Raw genomic sequence first — 20,336 nt, 5'->3', positions numbered from 1 at the left:
CTGGGTGAGGCTTCAGCAAACCCTTGTGATGATAAGCAGATCAGAAAATGGATGGATAGATAAAAGTAAAACACATGCATTGGGAAAACACCATTCGCGATATCAGGAAGCCCAACTTGTCCTTCTCTCTGGTAGAGCGACGTCCCCATCGACCTGCTGGACGTAGACAACAACTCAGCGGTGGTCAGCTTCAGCGAGTGTGACTCTGAGGTGAACAAATACCCGGAAGTCATCGAAACAAACACCTTTCTTGTTGACTTATTGCCATTTTTAAATTCTTTCTCCAGCAGCCGAATGGAAACTTCCTGCTAGCCACTTACCGATGTCAAGCTAACACCACAAGATTGGAGCTCAAAGTAAGTCGCGGCCCAGTCAATGATCAACAACCCAAATCATATACAATGAGCCCGACGGAGCTATCAAAAGTGTGCAGAAATCCCGTATTTTCCAGTGTATAAGGCACACCCAAATGCCTAGATTTTCTTCCAAAGATGACTCTGCGCCTTATACGCAGGTGCACCTTATAAGTGAAGTCATATTGAGCTACAACAGCTCTCGTAATGACTGTCAACAGCCGCCGACTCCATTTCCCCCTGTAGAAGAAGTAGTGCTCTCTACTGTAGCGCCTTGTAATGTGGTGTGCCTTATATTTGAAAAAAAAATTTTCTTCATTTATTGAAAGTGCACCTTATACTCCGATGCGTCTTATATATGGAACAAGTTTGAAAATACACCATTCATTATTAGCTAGCTAGCTACCTAACTATCTATTTGCCATCCATTAGCTATCTATTAGCTGTCTAGGTGACTCGCTAGCTATCTAGCTGGCTAGGTAGCTATCTATTAGCGACTGTATCCTGATACTATAAAGTGACCTTGAGAGTTTTGAAAGGTGCTTATAAATGAAATGTATTATTATTATTACTTATATCTATTAGCGGGCGGCCCGGTAGTCGAGTGGTTAGCACACCGGCTTCACAGTGCAGAGGTCGCCGGTTCGCGTCCCGGTCCGGCCTCCCTGTGTGGAGTTTGCATGTTCTCCCCGGACCCGCGTGGGTTTTCTCCGGGTCCTCCGGTTTCCTCCCACACTCCAAAAAACATGCATGGCAGGCAGATAGACCACTCCAAATTGTCCCCATGTGTGAGTGTGACTGTTGTATGTCTTTGTGTGCCCTGCGATTAGCTGGCAACCAATTCAGGGTGTCCCCCGCCTCGTGTCCGAAGACAGCTGAGATAGGCTCCAGCAACCCCCGCGACCCGAATGAGGAATAAGCGGTCCGGAAAATGAGATGAGATATCTATTAGCTAGATAGCTACCTAACTATCTATTTGTTATCTAATAGCCAGTGACGTGCAGTCAGAGGCAGTTCAAATACTAAGTAGAGACGAGCGGTGAGGCAGCAGCCGGCTGAGCCTCACCATGGATTGCGCAATGACTATGCGAACTGTGCTGGCTTGCTCTGCAGTAAGACTGCATTGCTGTCCCTCTGCATATGGCTATTAAAGTGTTCAAACGCTTTTAGTATATGAACTAAATTTCTACAGTTTAGCTGATGTATATAATGTAGAGTCACTTTACATTATAAACACTGTACCACAGTGTTTATTTTATTTTGTTTTTATCAAAACTGTGTGCATAGGTGAGGCACACAGTTCTCCTGCTTCATGACAGTGGTGCTGGTGATTACAGATTCGTCTTGCGACTCCTCGGCTGCAGAATAATAGAATTAGTGAGAGCAAGCTACTGTAAACAATTCGCAAGTAAAGTGCAACCCTCCAGTCATTTTTCGTGTTGCTTGGCCTTATTTTCATCATGGAGGATTACATATCTAAATTGAAAGAAATAGAGAGACTTTTAAAACTAAAGAAAGATAAGGAAGGCTTCTACAAAGAAGGTATATATGCCTTTCTTCAGAAGGAGCGGCGCATGGACTTCATTTATAAGTAAGGGTAACACGATAATGTTTTTTAATTATTTTTTTCTATGCTAGTTTATATAAATAATGCTGATATGACATTTTAAACAAAACACGTTAACTGTTGCCAATCAAATGGTGAATAAGCTACTCTGTAGAGTTCATGTTTCTAAATCTGACTGTGATGACGTCAGATTTACGTCATCACAGCCATGAACACCTCACCAGCCATGAACCTCACCGCACGTCACTGCTAATAGCTATCTATTAACTGTATAGCTGCTTCGCTAGCTATCTAGCTAGCTATTGTTTAGCTATCTAGCTGGCTAGGTAGGTAGATCACTGGTTCTGAACCTGGGTTCGCTCGAACCCTTGGGGTTCGGTGAGATGATCTCAGGGATTCGGCGGAGCCTCCGCTGACACACTTCTGTTAATTATGGAAACGGAACATTTCGTCCGGCCCCAGAGGTTGTTTCGTCCATTGTTATGTCCGTTTAACAATCGGCAGAGCTCCAGGCAAAACGGAGAAATAGCACAGGAAATTGTGGTGGCAGTTTAGTGTCAGAAGCGTACCAAATCGGAAAAATGAATACAGAAAGAGAAGAAGAGAGGCGAGGTAGACTGCTGCTCCTTCCCCCATTCACAACGAATGATAGCTTGTAGTGATTAATGTGTGACTGTCGTCGTAGTACATCGTTTTTATATTTTATCTATACTATGTCGGGCAAAAGAAGAAAGTGGTCGGTTGTATATGTACAACATGGATTCTCATGTATCACGGAACGTGATGGGAGTGAGCGTCCCATCTGCATCATTTGCACTCATATTCATTTGCAAATGACATGATAGTGGCACTTGCCAAGGTGAAGCCACACATATCTGAACTGGTCTCTCAAAGGCAACAGCAGAAGTCACGTTTGTCACGGTTTGCAAGGTGGTGATGGCGGGTGCGGATCCCAAAAAGCAGGCAGGAGGGAGCAGGAGGTTGTTTGACAAATTGTATTAAAATAAAGGTCAGCAGGAACAAAATATAAAACATCAAAATCATCTGAACAGAAAAAAATACAAAGTATTAAAAGAAAACCAAGTGTAAAAGTTCGCCAAGGTTAAACAAACACATGCACAGCATACAATGCATGCAATTGCAGACAAAGCATGCAACAAACAATGAACCGACACCGGATAGTCGTGCCGGGAGTCTTTTTAAGTGTCACTGATTAAAACGACCAGCACCTGCGAGGCTGCAGGCAGGGCTGACGTCGCTACCCGTTGGTCGCCAAGCCGAACGTAGCAGTCCGCCACTGATCGGGACGACCAGCCCCTGTGCAGGTGCAGGCGGGGCTGACAGCGCCACCCGTTGGTCGCCAATCAAATCATGACAATGTTGATTTGCAGATATGTAATTTGTTGTGAGTTTATGCATTGTGTCGGTTTTGTTCATTAAACAATGTGATGTTCATGCACGGCTAATTTTGTGTAGAAATAAAAACATATCTGTCTTGAATTTGAAAAAAAAAATCATATACTGTATTATTTTTCACTCAAGAGGGGTTCGGGGAATGCACATATGAACCTGGTGGGGTTCGGTAACTCCAACAAGGTTAAAAACCACTGAGCTAGATATTGGTGTGTTGATCCTTTGACTGTAAAGTGACCTTGAGAGTTTTGTAAGGTGCTGCTAAATAAAATGTATTATTATTATTATTATTATTATTATTATTATTATTATTATTATTATTACTGTATCTATTAGCTAGCTAGCTAGTTTTCTCTTTCTTTGAGTTACTTCCGGTTGAGTGAACGCTGGCGCATGTGGCTGCCGCTGCTCACCCACAGAAAAACTTATCTTGTGACTGTTAAGTGACCTTGAGAGTTTTGAAAGGCGCTTATAAATGAAATGTATTATTATTACTATTATTTCTGTGTAAGCTCTCAGTCGTACAGGAGTGGTCCATCGATGAGAAGGTTTCTTCAGCCGTCATCTGTACTTTTTGAAGGTGTCGGACGTTTCGCCTCCTATCCAAGAGGCTTCGTCAGCGAACTAAAGTCTGACTGTCGTATCGGCCCTATGTATATATCCCTAATGTCCAGACATGGTGCCGCCGGACACAGCTATGATAGGTCCGTACTCTCAGGTTGGGGGGAGCAGAGGAAAAGTCCAGATGACGGCTGAAGAAACCTTCTCATCGATATTACTATTATCTCATCTCATCTCATTTTCCGTACCGCTTATTCCTCATTAGGGTCACGGGGGTTGCTGGAGCCTATCTCAGCTGTCTTCGGGCACGAGGCGGGGGACACCCTGAATTGGTTGCCAGCCAATCGCAGGGCACACAAAGACGTACAGTCACTCTCACACTCACATCTAGGGACAATTTGGAGTGGTCAATCTGCCTGCCATGCATGTTTTTGGAGTGTGGGAGGAAACCGGAGGACCTGGAGAAAACCCACGCGGGTCTGGGGAGAACATGCAAACTCCACACAGGGAAGCCGGACCGGGACGCGAACCGGCGACCTCTGCACTGTGAAGCCGGTGTGCTAACCACTCGACTACTGGGCCGCCCTATTATTATTATTATTATTATTATTATTATTATTATTATTATTATTATTATTATTATTATTATTACTGTAAATGTTGCATGTTATAGATTAGTAGTTAAATGTTTATTTAGCCGAACTGACTAACTGCCGAACTGACTTTCAGCTCATCTACTACTACATGAAAATCACAAAGTTGCCATCTTGCTTTTTATTTATCTAGCTATTCAGCTATCTATCTATCTAGCTATCTGGGTAGCTAGCTATCTGTCTATTAGCTATCTAGCTGGCTATCTGTTGGCTATGTAGCTATTTAGCTGGCTAGCTGGATGGATGGCGAGCTAGTAGATGGCTTGAGTGAACGCTGGCGCATGTGGCTGCCGCTGCTCACCCACAGAAAAACTTGTCCTGTGACTGTAAAGTGACCTTTAGTTTTTAAAGGCACTTATAAATGAAATGTATTATTATTATTATTCATTGGGGTGCGCCTTATACTTTGGTGTCCCAGCCATTTTTGACAATTTTGACTCGAGGTCTAGAGAAAACGGTGTTCACATGTGCGTGTGTGTGTGTGTGTCGCCTGTGTGCTATAGGTGAGGTCCATCGAAGGGCAATATGGCACCCTGCAGGCTTATATCACCCACAGACTGCAGCCCAAGACATGTCAAGTTCGGCAGTATCAAATCAAACCTCTATCTCTTCACCAACGTACACATAGCATCGACCAGGACAGGTGACTTTATTCACTACACCCTTATATAGTGTGATACCTCAGCTTACGAATGCTTTAGCTCACAAACCAAACCACACAGCGTTACAGTGGCTGGCAGACTAGTTATCCACACCCCATCTGTTTGAGTGCAGACGTGGTTTGTTATCATGTGGAGTAGTTTTGCTATTATGGAACCGAAAAAGACCCCACCACAGGCTAGTGTTCAGCCAAAGAGGACACCAAAGAAAATTGGTCGACTAGAAGAAGGAGATCATCGAAAAACACCACAAGGCGTTTGTGTGAATTAGCGACTTTCTGAAAATGCCCAATTCGCAGCTCAATTTTTTTGCAGATTTAGCGCACTTTAAGTCATTTTTATTGGTGTTTTGACTAAAAATATCAGCCTGCATGTTTTGGGTATTTTAGATGCTATAAAACGTTTTTCTGATGTCAGTTAGGAAACGAAAAAATGATGTCGGTTGTCCTTTAAGTCGACCATTGCTACGTGTGGCTAAGGGTGTTTCTGTGTTTTCTAAGCAACGGTCTCAGGCAATAGAAGAGGTTGAAAAACTTCTGTTGATTTGGATTGAACTGAAAAGCAGTTTGCAGGGCACAGTGTGAGTGAGGGTATTTTCGCCCAGAAAGCACGGCAACTTCACTCGGATGTCATCAAGAGGCAACTACATCAACGACCATCACAAAGGTCAATAAAAAACTATTATACAGTACAGTTTATTTCTTTCATTACAATCCAATAGCACATTTATTACACATAAAATAAGGTATATTTTGTGTCATTTTCAGGATTTTTTTGTAGAAAATTATATTTTATGGGGACCTGGGATTATTCTCATTTTAACAGTGGCGGTCCGTGCATTTCACACCTAGGCCTTCAGTGAAGTCCTACTTAGTCCGACTTGAACAAATATCCCTCGTAATACGGTATTACAGCCGTTGTGTCATAAATTATGGTATTACTAATACCATAATTTATGACACAACGGCTGGAGATATCATTTACAAAAGCACACGCACGCAGTACTGGGCGTGGCATCACCTTAATCGTCTACAACACAGCTATTTTCCGGAGCAATTACACATCAATAAATCTGCATCAGCAATTAGAACTTGTCACTATACGTGATACTGCAAACACTTAAATAAAAGGAAATTTAAAATCATTTGTCCACAAAGTTTTATTAAGTCCACCAAGAATATGCAATCTTTAACAAGATTTTACGCTAAATTACAAAATGTCAGTTTAATATAAGAAAAACAACAAGACGTTCACAAAACGAACTATTTGTTGAAAATAAAAGTAAACAAATCTTTTTCATTTGTTCTTGAGAATAGGCCTACCTACATGTGACAGCGAGTTGTCCTCTCCTTCAGCCATTGTGGGTTAAAAAAGCGAGTAGATATACTTGGTTTTTCTGCTAAAGTTTCCGGGTCTGATCTGTTGTCAGCTTGGTTGATTTGCATAGCGCTGCCTCCGCTGAGGGCTGAAGTAAAGTGAGTATCCAATCACAGGACGCGTACGTCATGTTCAACGCGAGGCCCTCTCGCTGGCCTTACTGTGCCAACTCGTAATCTGATTGTCTATCGCAACTGTATATCAACTACATGTGCCTGTTCATGTACAGCGCACAGACGCCCTCACTGTTGATTCTGAAGGCGTCGGTCAGATTTCATACAGCCTGGCGACACAAACTAGCTGAATTCTGATTGGATTAAAAACTCTGACCTAAAACTACAACACTGAAAGGAGCATAACCAAATGGATATAATATAACATCAAGAAAACGGTATGTAGAATAATTATATACAGTAAAGTCTCGTTATATCGATATTCAAGGGAGTCCGAAAAAATATCGATATAACCGGGACTATCGATATATCCGACCCTGTTTGCATGTAATTTTCTCCGTGCATGCATGGAAATAGTATCGATATAACCGGGACTTCGATATATCCGATATCGATATAACGAGACTTTACTGTATATATTTAGAAAAAAACTTTTTTAATAAAATTGACTTTTATTATAATTATGATAATGATGTCTGATTATGTTAGGCTAGCAGAGAAGGCCTTGCTGGCCCTGACGGCCCACCACTGCATTTTAATGTTTTCTTATGGGAAATAAATGTTTGGCAGATGAACTTTTCGCCTTACACACATTTATGGGAACTAATTAAGTTCGTTCACTGTACTACAAAATACAAGATTAGCTGAATTGATGATCCAATTTGTTTTGTGTTGCGGATCCAGGCCCCTGAACAGGCTGAGTCTGGTGGGACAGTTTAGTTTTGCAGAGATTCACTCTTGGGTGGTCTTCTGTCTGCCAGAGGTGCCGGAGAAGACGCCGGCGGGAGAGAGCATCACCTTTTATTTCCTCAACACCTTCCTCGGCACACAGTTGCACGCCACCTACAGGTCAGCAACTCTACGAGATAACAACAACAACAACATCAGAAGTATACTCTGAAATGCATAGCGGGACTTCAAATGCTCCCGTGGGCCATTTATGACGACTCATAACAGGGATTTGTAGCATGTTTAGCTTTATTCTATTTAGCATCACAACTTTTTTTTTGCGTAAGCTAAACATTCGAATTGCAAACTGTTCTACCTCCTTTATGGGAATTCAATAAGTCGTTCAACGCATTAGATGTTTGAGCTAGCGGCCCGCTAGTCGCCTGCTTAGCACGCCGGCTTCACAGTGCCGTGGTCGTGAGTTCAGGACCCGGCCTGGCTGGTTTTCTCCAGGTCTTCTGGTTTCCTCCCACGTTCCAAAAACATGCATGGCAGGCTGATTGAACACTCCAAAATTGTCCCTAGGTGTGAGTGTGAGAGCAAATGGTTGTTGCCACTGTGTACCCTGTGATTGGCTGGCAACCGGTTCAGGGTGTCCTCCAACCAGTGCCCGAAGACGGCTGGGATAGGCCCCAGCACCCCCCGCAACCCTAATGAGGAAAGAGCGGTCTGGAAAATGGATGGATGTTTAAGCTACATGTTAGCATATGTTTAAGCTACATGTTAGCATAGAACATGGGATCACGCTTGACATAACAACAAGGGGGTACCTCAATTTTTTTTAAATGACACAGGTACCCTTTATCTCATTCACTGCCATTCCCAAATGTATTCAGAAATTGAAAATATGACGTTGAGGGCCATTCCCAAATTTGTTTGGATTTTGGATTTTCTTGCTTGGGCGCCGATAAAGCTCTGGCCAGACCTCTGGCAATGTTTTTCCCCTTCCACAAGGGGACAGCATTTCCTTTTTTTCCACGTTAACGCTTTGTTCCAGCTTTGGCTGTTGTTAAAGCACTATATAAACTATATTGCATTGTATTGTGTACGGCTACCCTCATTTCAGGCTCATATAACTCCACACCAGTGGTTCTTAATCTTGTTGGAGGCACCGAACCCCACCAGTTTCATATGCTCATTCACAGAACCCTTCTTCCAATGACTGTGACTACTAACTGCAGACTAGACTGAGGGGTGGACCTCTGTGGCGGAGGATCCACCGAACCCCTGAGACCGAGTCACCGAACCCCTGAGACCGAGTCACCAAACCCCTTGGGTTCGATCGAACCCAGGTTAAGAACCACTGCTCCAGACCCATATTAGTGTCTGAAACAGCGTCCGCCCGGACGCCCGGGGCATGCAACTTTTCCTTCAGGCGTACAACTTACAAAACGTCTCCATCCGCGTTGCCGACAGCTTTCTATGTATTTGAGTTACTTCCGGGTTGAGAGAACGCTGGCACGTGTGGCTGCCGCTGCTCACCCACAGAAAAACTTATCCTGTGACTGTAAAGTGACCTTGAGAGTTTTGAAAGGCGCTTATACATGAAATGGATTATTATTATAAGTCAAGCCAGCTGCAGTCGTTTATGCTTTTCATGACGATGACTTGACTAATGTTCCCGACAGGAAGTTGGATATCCCTTTTTAAGTTTAAAGTGCGATGACACACTGTTGCCACAAAATCAACAACCGTAGGAATTCCTAAATGACATCAGAAAAACGTTTCATACCATCTAAAATACCCAAAACACGCAGGCTGATATTTTTTGTGAAATGGAAAACACCAATAAAAATGACTTCAAGTGTCCCAAAACTTCCACAATATGAGGTCATAACTGGGCAGATTCAGAAAGTCCCGCCCCCTTGTTTACGACGTCACTATTGGTCACACACTGCCCTGCTCCAGAATCAAAACAATGGCTTCAGAGAGTTCAGATTCGTTGAAGATGCTTTCTTGTTACTCATCCAGTTATGGATATAATTCAAATAGTTCTGAAGTGGAAAGCATAAATGTTTGCAATTGATTAAAGAAGTCCTACCGTATCAATTCGAGCCGTATGGACTCCAATGTAGCACCCAGAAAATTCACAAGATGGCGCACAAGCTCCATTTGAAATGGGCTTATTTGTCTGCTGGAAATCTGTGTAAACGTACATGTTCTTTTATGCGTCGTACCTCAATAGGCTGCGACACACAATGATTCACCATCGCATTATTTATGTAGTTTTCCTTCTAATTTCGCGACCAACACGGTGTTTTAAGATGGAAAAAAAGTACCCAAAATGCATTGTGTGTCGCTTTCTCGGTCAGGGGCGTTCCAAATGTGACGTCACTTCAGGCATCGTCATCAACTTGAAAACAAGACTTCCTGAATATTCAGTGTGTGTTTTAAAACGTAAAATTTTTGCTATATGCCGTGGAATCTTTGTAAAATACGCTCAGTAGAAGTCATTTGAAGTCATTTTACAAATTATGGACGCAACTTGTCCGGAGGTGTAGGTTGTTCTTTAAATGTGAATCCAAATGTTTGGCACTTTTTTTTAAAGCAAAGGGGAGGGTCACTTCAAGTCGGACAACATCTCCACCATCTCCATTCTGAGCGATGTCCTCTCCAAAGAGGCCACCAAACGCAAAATCAACCTGAACATTTCCTATGGTGGGCTGCCAGCTAATTGTCATTCTCCTCAAGTTCTTTTTCCAGTTTAAAGGTGCTTCTGTTCCACTGCAGATATCAACGACGACTCAGTGAGCCACACGCTCAAGATGATCCACCCCAAATTGGAGTACCAGCTGGTGTTAGCAAGAAAAGTTCAGCTCATCGATGCACTGAAAGTACGTCTGAGCATTATGTTTACGGCCATTGTTGGAACGTAAAACTATTTTTTTTTGTACGCGTGTGTATCTAACAGAGAAAATGTCAAGGGTTTCGGGCTCCTAAACGTGACTGCAAAACTAATCAGGAGCACCCACTGAAATTTTAGGGGAAAAAAACGTTCATCTAGTGCAGGGGTGGGTAAACTTTTTGACTCGCGGGCCACAATAAAATTTGAGGGGCCGGGCCAGGAGCATTTGGAGGGAGTATTTGGGCCGGATATACTAAAGCATTAAATGTAGTGTGTGCAAACCTCATAGCACAGGAAGAACACTACAACCAACTTTATTAACTTTTTTATTAACTCTTTCTCAACACATTGGATTATTCATAAATTTGTCTCAAGGAATATGCAAGAGATGGCATTTACATACTATTTCGCAGAAACCGGGAGGAGGAAATGTAAATAGATTAAAATAACATACACACTCTGATTTATCAAGCTTGCGTCTGTTTTTAATGCGTTTCAATCAAAGTTGCAAAGTTAAAGAAATCAACTTTAATTGAAAAATGTAATCACTTTCAACATTCAAAACATATTATTACACAACGAAATACTCAAGCTCAATAATATCTACTTGTGTTAAACGCCGCAAAATCATGGATGTATTGTCCTGACCGCATGCTTTACAAACTCGCCATGGACGCCCTGGCCTTCACGCGCAAACAGCACACGTGTATGCAATGGAGGTGATCTCTGCCACTCGAGGGGCCCTCTCATTAGGAGAGGCTACACCCCTCACCCACCAACAGGGTGAAGGGGATTTAAATTGGGAACCCCTAAATGCTTTGGAAGTCCACGTTTGGAGCGAAATATATATGTTTTTGTATTTTAACGTTATTATTGTTTGTACTTATATAGTGATCAGTGACACATGGGTAACAAAAGAAAAATCTAATAATTACAACACAACATAGAAATATTAAAGTGGTGTCATTAAATGTGAACGGCATCAACAACCCAGTAAAAAGGGGGAAACTGTTGACAAAACTAAGAAAGGAAGAGATACAAATCATTTTCCTACAAGAAAGAAGAAGAATGGATACACTCATACATTCTATAGTTTATTTAAAGAAAGCCACAGGAGAGAGGTGGCTATATTAATAAAAAACACAGTGAAAATTGAAATTGACAAAGAACTAAAAGATAAAGGAGGCAGAAATATCGTGGTCAAAGGGACGATGGAAAAAAAACACAACTTGGAGATTGAACACAGGGTTATTGAATGACAACGAATTAGTACAGGAACTAAAGGGGATATAATCAAATATAAGGAAGAAAATGATAATGGAGAAGTGAATCCAAATATTGTGTGAGATGCGCTGAAAGCAGTTATAAGAGGGAAATGTATATCACATGCAATACATCGTAAAAAGACAAGAGAAAATGTATATAAAACATTAACAAGACAATTGAAAGAACTAGGAGACCACCACAAAACAACAAACAATACAGAGATATTAACAAATATTACAGAAACCAAAAGGGAAATAAATCGAATATTATTAAAAGAAGTGGAAAAAAAAGTGCGTTTTGTAAAACAGATTTACTATGAAGGAGGACCCAAAGCAAATAAATTACTGTCAAGAAGCTTGAGGACACAACAAGCGCGAAACACAATACGCAAGATATGGTGCCCCAAAACTAATACAATATTAAAAGAACCAAAGGAAATAGAGGAAGCATTTGAGCAATATTATTGTCACGGTTTGCGAGGTGGTGATGGCGGGTGCGGATCCCAAGAAGCAGGCAGGAGGGAGCAGGAGGTTGTTTGACAAATTGTATTAACATAAAGGTCAGCAGGAACAAAATGTAAAACATCAAAATCATCTGAACAGAAAAAATACAAAGTATCAAAAGAAGACCAAAAGTAAAAGTCCGCCAAGGTTAAACAAACACATACACAGCATACACAATGCATGCAACAAACAGCAGCAAACATTGAACCGACACCGGATGGCCGTGCCGGGTGTCCTTTTAAGTGTCAGTGATTAAAACGACCAGCACCTGCGAGGCTGCAGGCAGGGCTGACGTCGCTACCCGTTGGACGTCAATCTGATCGGGACGACCAGCACCTGTGCAGGTGCAGGCGGGGCCGACAGCGCCCCCCGTTTGTCGCCAACCAGATCATGACAGTACCCCCCCTTCAAGGGGCTGCTTCCAGAAGTCTTAACAGTCTCCCAAAAGGTCCACTCGCCAGGGAACAATGGTGGAGACGGCAACCGCTGCCTCTCCAGCATACGGGCGGCGGCCTGATGGGAACGGGACTTGGCCTGGGGTGGACGAATATAACATAATATAACATAATATACGAAAAACTATACACATAGTGGAGGTGATCCATGAGGCAGGAACAAGTGCAATGTTGCTGAGCCAGGATGCAGAACAGGCATTTGATAGTGTCCGCTGGGCCTATCTAGACCAAGTCATGGGAAAATGCGGCTTTCACAAAGATTCAATTAGAAATATACAAACACTATATAATGGGCCAACTGCAAGAGTGAAAGTGAATGGCAGCTTGACAGACCGAATAATACTAGAAAGATGGACAAGACAAGGATGTTGCCTCTCACCAACATTATTCAATATCTTCATTGAACCCCTAGCTCAGGGGTGGGCAAACTTTTTGACTCGCGGGCCGCAATGGGTTCTAAAATTTGACAGAGGGGCCGGGCCAGGAGTATTTGGAGAGAGTGTTTGGGCCGGAAATACTAAACCTAAAGAATTAAAGGACAATCGACGCCTCCGAACAAGTTATGTCCATAACTTATAAAATCACTTCAAATGACTTCGACTGAGCGTATTTTACAAAGAGTCCACAGCATATAGCTATAGTTTACGTTTTAAGACTCGCGCTGATTATTCATGAAGTCTTGTTTTCGAGTTGATGACGATCCCCATGTGACGTCACGTTTGGACCGCCCCTGACCGAGAAAGCGACACACAATGCATTTTGCGATACTTTGTTTGGTCTGAAAACTTCGTGTTGATGCGTGTTGATGGCAAAATTAGAAGGAAAACACATAATGTGATGGTGAATCGTTGTGTGTTGCACCAAGACTACTATTTGACACTAGTTGACACAAATTCCCAGCAGACAAATCAGCCCATTTCCAACGGAGCTTGGGCGCCATCTTCTGCATTTTCTGGGTGCTACATTGCTGTCATTGACGGCTCGAATTGACATGGGAGGATTCCTTGAATCAATTGCAAACATTTATGCTTTCCTCTTCAGAACTATTTGAATCATATTCATAACTGGATGAGAAACAAGAAAGCATCTTCTCCGACTCTGAAGCTATTGTTTTGATTCTCGAGCAAGGCAAGTCATCTTGGCGTGACGTCACGAACAAGGGGGTGGGACTTTCTGAAACTCGCCATTTCCGGATTCATTTTGAAGTCATTTTTATTGGTGTATTTCATTTGACTAAAAATATCAGCCTGCGTGTTTTGGGTATTTTAGATGCTATAAAACGTTTTTCTGATGTCAGTAGGAAACAAAAAAATGGTGCCGGTTGTCCTTTAAACGTAGTGTGCACAAACCTCATAGCACAGTAAGAACACTACAACCCAATTTATTAACTGTCTTTCAAATGTGAAAAATATCCCTGATCAATTAATAAATTTGTCTCAAGGAATATGCAAGATATGGCATTGACAGACTATTTCACAGATACTGGGAGGAGCAAATGGAAATAGATTAAAATAACATATGCACTGTGATTTATTAAGATTGCGTCTGTTTTTAATAAGTTTCAATCGATGGTGCAAAGTTAAGAAATCAACATTTATTGAAAAATTGAATCACTGTCAACATTCAAAACATATTATTCCACAACGAAATATTCAAGCTCAATAATACCTACTTGTGTTAAACTCCGCTAAATCATGGATGGATTGTCCTGACCGCGCACTCTGCAAACTCTCCACGGACGCCCTCGCCTTCACGCGCAAACAGTACACGTGTACCGTCGCCAAGCACACAGACATAGGCTACCTGCAGTTGAAATTTGCATTCTCGGCACGGCAGCCAATCAGACGTCTGCTTCTTTCTTCCGGACTTTCGCAAGCGTTATAAAGTCGTGCAATTGCATATCATTTCCCAAAATAGATGCACAGAACGTCAGCCCAGAAGAAAGATTCAAAAGAAGCTAACAACATGTGTGACGCTAAAAAACCTGCCCTAGCCCAAGCAATCAGACAGAAGCACAACATCAAGGCCGTGGAGATGAGAGACTCGGAACATAAACTCAGCCTGTTTGCTGATGATCTGATAACATATTTGACACAACCGGAAGATAGCCTCCCAATGCAACAACTAGAGGAATATGAACATTACTCAGGATATAGACTGAATGTGACAAAAACACAAATCTTAGCACTAAATTACACTCCATCAAAGTCAATTAAGGGAAAATACAAATTAAGGTGGGATGCTGAAAGGGTAAAGTATTTTGGCGTGTACATCACAAAGCACATAGACAAACTGTTTGAACCAAACTATACAAAGATTAAACAAGCCATAAAAGCAGACATGGGGGTGATGGTCAACACCCATCCTCGATTTAAGATCCAGGATTGAAATAGTGAACATGAATATTCTTCCGAGGTTGCTATATCTCTACCAGTCGCTACCAATACCCATACCACAAAAACAATTTGTGGAATGGGACAAACTGATCACAAGATTTATCTGGGGAGGTAAGTGACCAAGGATTAGACTGACGACACTACAGTTACCAAAGGAAAAGGGTGGATTGGGGATGCCAAATTTACGATTACTTAAGATTTAAGATAATTTAAGATTACTACCGGGCAGCACAGCTCAGAGCAGTGACATGTTGGTGTAATGGCGAGTATCAAGCCAAATGGAAAGAAATTGAAGAAACAAAAGAGGGTTACCCAATTCAAACACTGCTGCGAGAGAGACGACTGTTCCGGAAAATGAAAGACTCAATGGACCCAATAACGAAATTCATCTTGAATATTTGGTATACCATAATAAAAGAAAATAAACTAATAAAGGAGACAAAAATTCTGAGGTGGCTATCATATGACGAGGAAAAAAACAAGGGCTTCAAGAGATGGGAAAAGAGAGGTATCACAGCAATGAGTACGATAATAGAAAAAGGAGAAATACCGACCTTCCAAAACATAAAACAGAGGTTTAACTTAGAAAGGAACGACCACTTCCGATATCTACAAGTAAGGGATTACTATACAAAAGCAATAAAAATGGAGACGTCAACTAAAAGAAACGACATAATACAGATAATGACGGATGCGTATAAAGGAGGGAAAAATAAAGTAATATCATCCCTTTATAAAGGGCTACTGATGAACAGAGGCAACTCAACTCTATACATAAAAAAAGAAATGGGAAAAGGAACTTCAAACCAACATAACAGAGAAGAATGGTCAAATATGTGCAAAATACAACAATCAACAACCACTTTAAGACATTGGAGAGAATTTGGTTGGAAGAATATCATAAGATTTTTTACGACCCCGGAGATGACCGGGAAATATAAATCAGGACAGAACGAGTGCTGGCGGCTATGTGGATAGGTAAGAAATGTAGATCACGCACAGATATTTTGGAAATGTCAAAAGTTGAAAGGTTATTGAGAAGAAGTTTGTGTCACGGTTTGCGAGGTGGTGATGGCGGGTGCGGATCCCAAAAAGCAGGCAGGAGGGAGCAGGAGGTTGTTTGACAAATTGTATTAAAATAAAGTCAGCAGGAACAAAATGTTAAACATCATCATCTGAATGGAAAAAATACAAAGTATCAAAAGAAGACCAAAAGCAAAAGTCCGCCAAGGTTAAACAAACACATACACAATGCATGCAGCAAACAAGCAGCAAACAAACAATGAACCGGCACCGGATGGTCGCGCCGGGTGTCCTTTTAAGTGTCAATGATTAAACGACCAGCACCTGCGAGGCTGCAGGCAGGGCTGACGTCGCTACCCGCTGGTCGCCAATCTGATCGGGACGACCAGCACCTGTGCAGGTGTAGGCGGGGCCGACAGCGCCCCCGTTGGTCGCCAACCAAATCATGACAGTTTGGAGGGAACTGAAAAAGATAATTGGCTATGAAATACCAAAGACCGACTTGGTGATGTATCTAGCTGACCTAAATCAAGAAAAACGTGCAAACAAGAGATGAGTACTTGATAAAAGTGTTGCTGATAGCCAGCAAGAAAGCCATAACAAGAAAATGGTTTAAAACTGACCCACCAACAAAGAACCAATGGATCGGAATAGTGGAATAGATATTTGAGTTGGATAGGTTCACACACATATTGAGGGTGCAAGCGGGGAAGTTTAAAACAAGATGGGAAAAATGGGATGAATATAAAAAACAATCAAATAAATGATTGAACGAACGACACCACAAACCATACAGTCAAGATAGCTCACAAATATAAATCCAAAATAGGGGAAAGTTGTCATTATCTATCTTTTTTTTGCTTTATTGTTATTGCTGTGTTTTAATTTTGTTGTTTGGTTGTTTTCATTGTTGAATAATTTGCAGTTACAAGAGGATGTTGTTATACAATTTGGCCATAAGGCATTCTGTATTCAAATGTTAAATTGCAAATGGTTTTAAATGTTATAAAAATAATAAAGATGCAAGTTACAAAAAAAAACGTCTCGGCCCGGGTGGCTGACAACATCTTCAAGAAAAAAACAAACATTTTTTTCAAATTGCTACAAGCCACGTGGACTTCTCTTTCTAAGCGCCTTTCAAAACTTTCAAGTACACGTTACAGTCACGGTATAGTCCGAAGCACGAAACAGGCTTCTGATTGGCTGCCGTGCCGAGTATGCAAATTGCCAAACAAGCTGGCTGCCATTTCCTTGTTAGGAGAACGGGCTCGTTCGCGAACGACACATCACTCATTGTGGCAGCTCTGTGTGTATCCCGAAAAATAGTTCATATGCCAAGGTAAAATTTTCATAAATTTGACATTCGTAAACCGAAAAGTTCATAAGCCAAGGGGTTCGTAAACTGAGGTATCACTGTATTTTGGTTTATATCAATCTATTTTGTATACTTGGGCAATCTAGTTAAATCGGGCCCCATTCATTTTTGAATTTGGCCCCCTCTTCAGACACAAAAGTGGGCCAACTTGCACACCAGTTTTGTTTGAAAGAATTAAAGGCCTTGTGCTTCCAAATTCCTACGAACAAATTCACCCCAATCCAAAGCTAGTGTCCAAAACAAATGAATAATTCTAAATTCTAACTTCAGATCATTATCTTCTCATAATTCCTGTTTTGTCTTTTGATGGTTTAGGAGTTGGAGCTTCACGAGGGCAACGCTGACTTCCTGGTGGCAGAATATCGCACCATCCTTGACCAATCAGCCAGTCTGCTGGAGGAGTACAAAAAGCAGCCGGCGCATTTGGAGAGGCTTTACGGTGATACTTCATCATTCCTACTTGGCATTTGTGTTATTCGTCATGATTGTACAGGAGTGATGGGTAGATGAGGCATCCTGTATCGTTTCGACACAGTGACACACTGTATTGACACTGTGTTGCTGAAGACTGTTGCTGAATACTGACACCTGGTGGACTTGCATGAAACATTTGACAGGGTCGTCTGACACTGTCATCTGTCAACACACATTTTAATCTTTGCAAGGTACATAGTCCTGAAAATAAAGATAGGTAAATACATAAATAAACAAAAAATAGTTACATAAAGAAATAAATGAATAAATACATTGGTGAATAGGTAAATAAATACATAAATACATCTATAAATAAAAAACGAAACATTTCGTAGTACTTTTTTAACTTTTTTTTTAACGCCATAAACCAATAATGACGAGGAAGTCTGTACGGGTTTGCGTTCAAACATTTAACCGATCCCAATGTACTCTTTTTTTTTTTAACTCACGTTGTATTGAGCGACCAGTTCATTCAGAATGTATTTGAACGTGTACTTAAATATTAAATACGACCCAAACTTGATTTCCGTGCTGAAAAAGCAACACCCCCCTGTCAACAAGTCCTTGTCCGACTGGTAACTCAGGAGATCACTTTGTTTACATTACAAGAAAGCCTAATTATATTCTGCAACCTCATTATTCGGCGACGGAGAACAGAATCCAGAAAGGAGGGGAAAACTGTTGCTATTTTTTTACCGAACATTTAATACAATATGAACCTCCCGAAGTTGTAGTTTATAACTATTCTATAGTGAGTGTTTCGGTACATTTCTTTCAACGTAATGACAACGTAATTCCAAAAAGGTTAACAATGACGTCATAAAGAATGTGCCGGTTCCCATAGCAACAGTGGTTCCGGTAGTGGTCACGTGACTTTCTTAAAGCGATACGCGCACCGACACGGGGTTTGCCCAAGAAGCTCGGCGCACGCGTCGACGCCTCGGTGTCGCTGGACCCATCACTATTGTACAGGACTCTGATGTTGTTTCTCCTTTCTACAGGCATGATCACGGACCTCTTCATTGATAAGTTCAAGTTCAAAGGACAGAATGTGAAAGCTAGAGTCTCATCACTATTGGAGATCTTGGATAGTTATGATTTAAATTCATTATTAGACTTTTTCGGGGAAGCTTAATCGTGTTGTGTCCATGTGAGGTATTGTATTTTTTTGCCTATATTTAAACAAGTAGGATTCTTTTACATATATATCCACTGTTTTCGCTATAGCACATCTCATGCCTCAGTATGTGTAATATATAATTTTCATATTGGTGTGGTGATGAATAAACCACTACACAGTGATACCTCAGTTTACGAACGCTTTATTTTACTAACTTTTAGCTTGACGAACATTAAATTCGCGACAGTATAATCTTGGCATACGAACTCGTTTTCGGTGGACCAACCACACGGGCAAACAGCTGGCTGGCGGACTAGTTTTCCACACCCCCTTTCTTTGAGTGCAGATGTGGTTTGTTATCGAGTGGAGTACTTTTGCTCTTATGGGTGCGAAAAACACCCCACCGTAGGCTAGTGTTAAGCTGAAGAGGACACAAAAGAAAATGACGGTCGAGCAAAAGAAGATCATCGACCAACAAGGTGTGCCTTTGTGTGACTTAGCCTCCCACTACCACTACGCTAAGTCGATCATTGCTACGTATGGCTAAGGGTGTTTCTGTGTTGTCTAAACAATGGTCTCAGGCAATAGAAGAAGTTGAAGAACTTCTGTTGATTAGGATTAACAAAAAGCAGCTAGCAGGGTACAATGTGAGTGAGGGTATTAGCGCCGAGAAAGCACGGCAACTTCACTCGGATATCATCAAAGGGCAACTGCATCACCAACGATCACAAAGGTCAATAAAACGATTTTATTATACTGTACTGTTTATTTCTTTCATTACAATCCAATAGCACATTTATTATTCATTAAGTAAGGTATATTTTGTGTAGTTTTAAGGCTTATTTAGTCAAAAATTATGTTTTGTGGGGATCTGGGAACAGATTATCCTCATTTTTAATGGTTTCTTATGGGAAATAAATGTTTGGCAGATGTACTTTTCGCCTTACACACACTTTCTGGGAACCAATTAAGTTCGTAAGATGAGGAGGTATCACGATTGATGATTTTAGTTTATGAGAATAATAAGAATAAGAACGCCTTTTATAGTCCCACAATGGGGAAATTTGCAATCTACAGCAACACAATTAAAAGGGTTTGGGCGGTGAAAGGAAAAACAAAGTAGTATTGCATGCACAAAAATGTTTCAGAAGAGAACTGTACACAGTGCAAAAGTAAAATATACAATCGAGATATAAGCATATATGCAACTGTGTATATGTTGCATTAGGTGGCTGTGCTATTTACAATGTATGGGTGGGGCGAGTCGAGGTTGTCACATTTTGATGTACAATGTATTATGAACCAATTTCAAATGACTGCGCGTTGGCCATCGTGCTTGAACGTGCAAACCGGTTATTCATTACAATCAAATTCATTTGTTCCCGTTGTTTTGC

The 20,336-nt window shown here is 41.4% G+C and overlaps 1 protein-coding gene across 9 annotated transcripts in view; it reads left to right on the top strand.

Moving 5' to 3' along the window:
• Positions 1-19,680, top strand: part of bbs7 (Bardet-Biedl syndrome 7) — a 68,925-nt gene extending 49,245 nt beyond the window's left edge. For 4 of the 9 annotated variants that reach the window (XM_088991052.1, XM_088991056.1, XM_088991054.1 and 1 more), the window contains 8 exons: positions 136-210; positions 288-356; positions 5,051-5,190; positions 7,441-7,605; positions 10,034-10,143; positions 10,216-10,319; positions 17,664-17,787; positions 18,824-19,680. In XM_088991052.1, the coding sequence (XP_088847178.1) occupies positions 136-210; positions 288-356; positions 5,051-5,190; positions 7,441-7,605; positions 10,034-10,143; positions 10,216-10,319; positions 17,664-17,787; positions 18,824-18,957 (921 nt within the window). In that variant the 3' untranslated portion in view covers positions 18,958-19,680. Of the gene's footprint in view, positions 1-135; positions 211-287; positions 357-5,050; positions 5,191-7,440; positions 7,606-10,033; positions 10,144-10,215; positions 10,320-17,663 lie in introns of all 9 variants that reach the window. The other 5 variants (XM_088991053.1, XR_016114306.1, XM_088991058.1 and 2 more) reach the window with 5 other exon arrangements.
• Positions 19,681-20,336: the final 656 nt, after the last annotated feature.

This window comes from Hippocampus bargibanti, linkage group LG02 (assembly GCF_051943395.1).
Source record: "Hippocampus bargibanti isolate YZ-2025 linkage group LG02, ASM5194339v1, whole genome shotgun sequence".
Classification (NCBI taxonomy): Eukaryota; Metazoa; Chordata; class Actinopteri; order Syngnathiformes; family Syngnathidae; genus Hippocampus; species Hippocampus bargibanti.
Note: the sequence above shows the minus strand (reverse complement) of the source record. Positions and strands in the feature narration are given on the sequence as shown.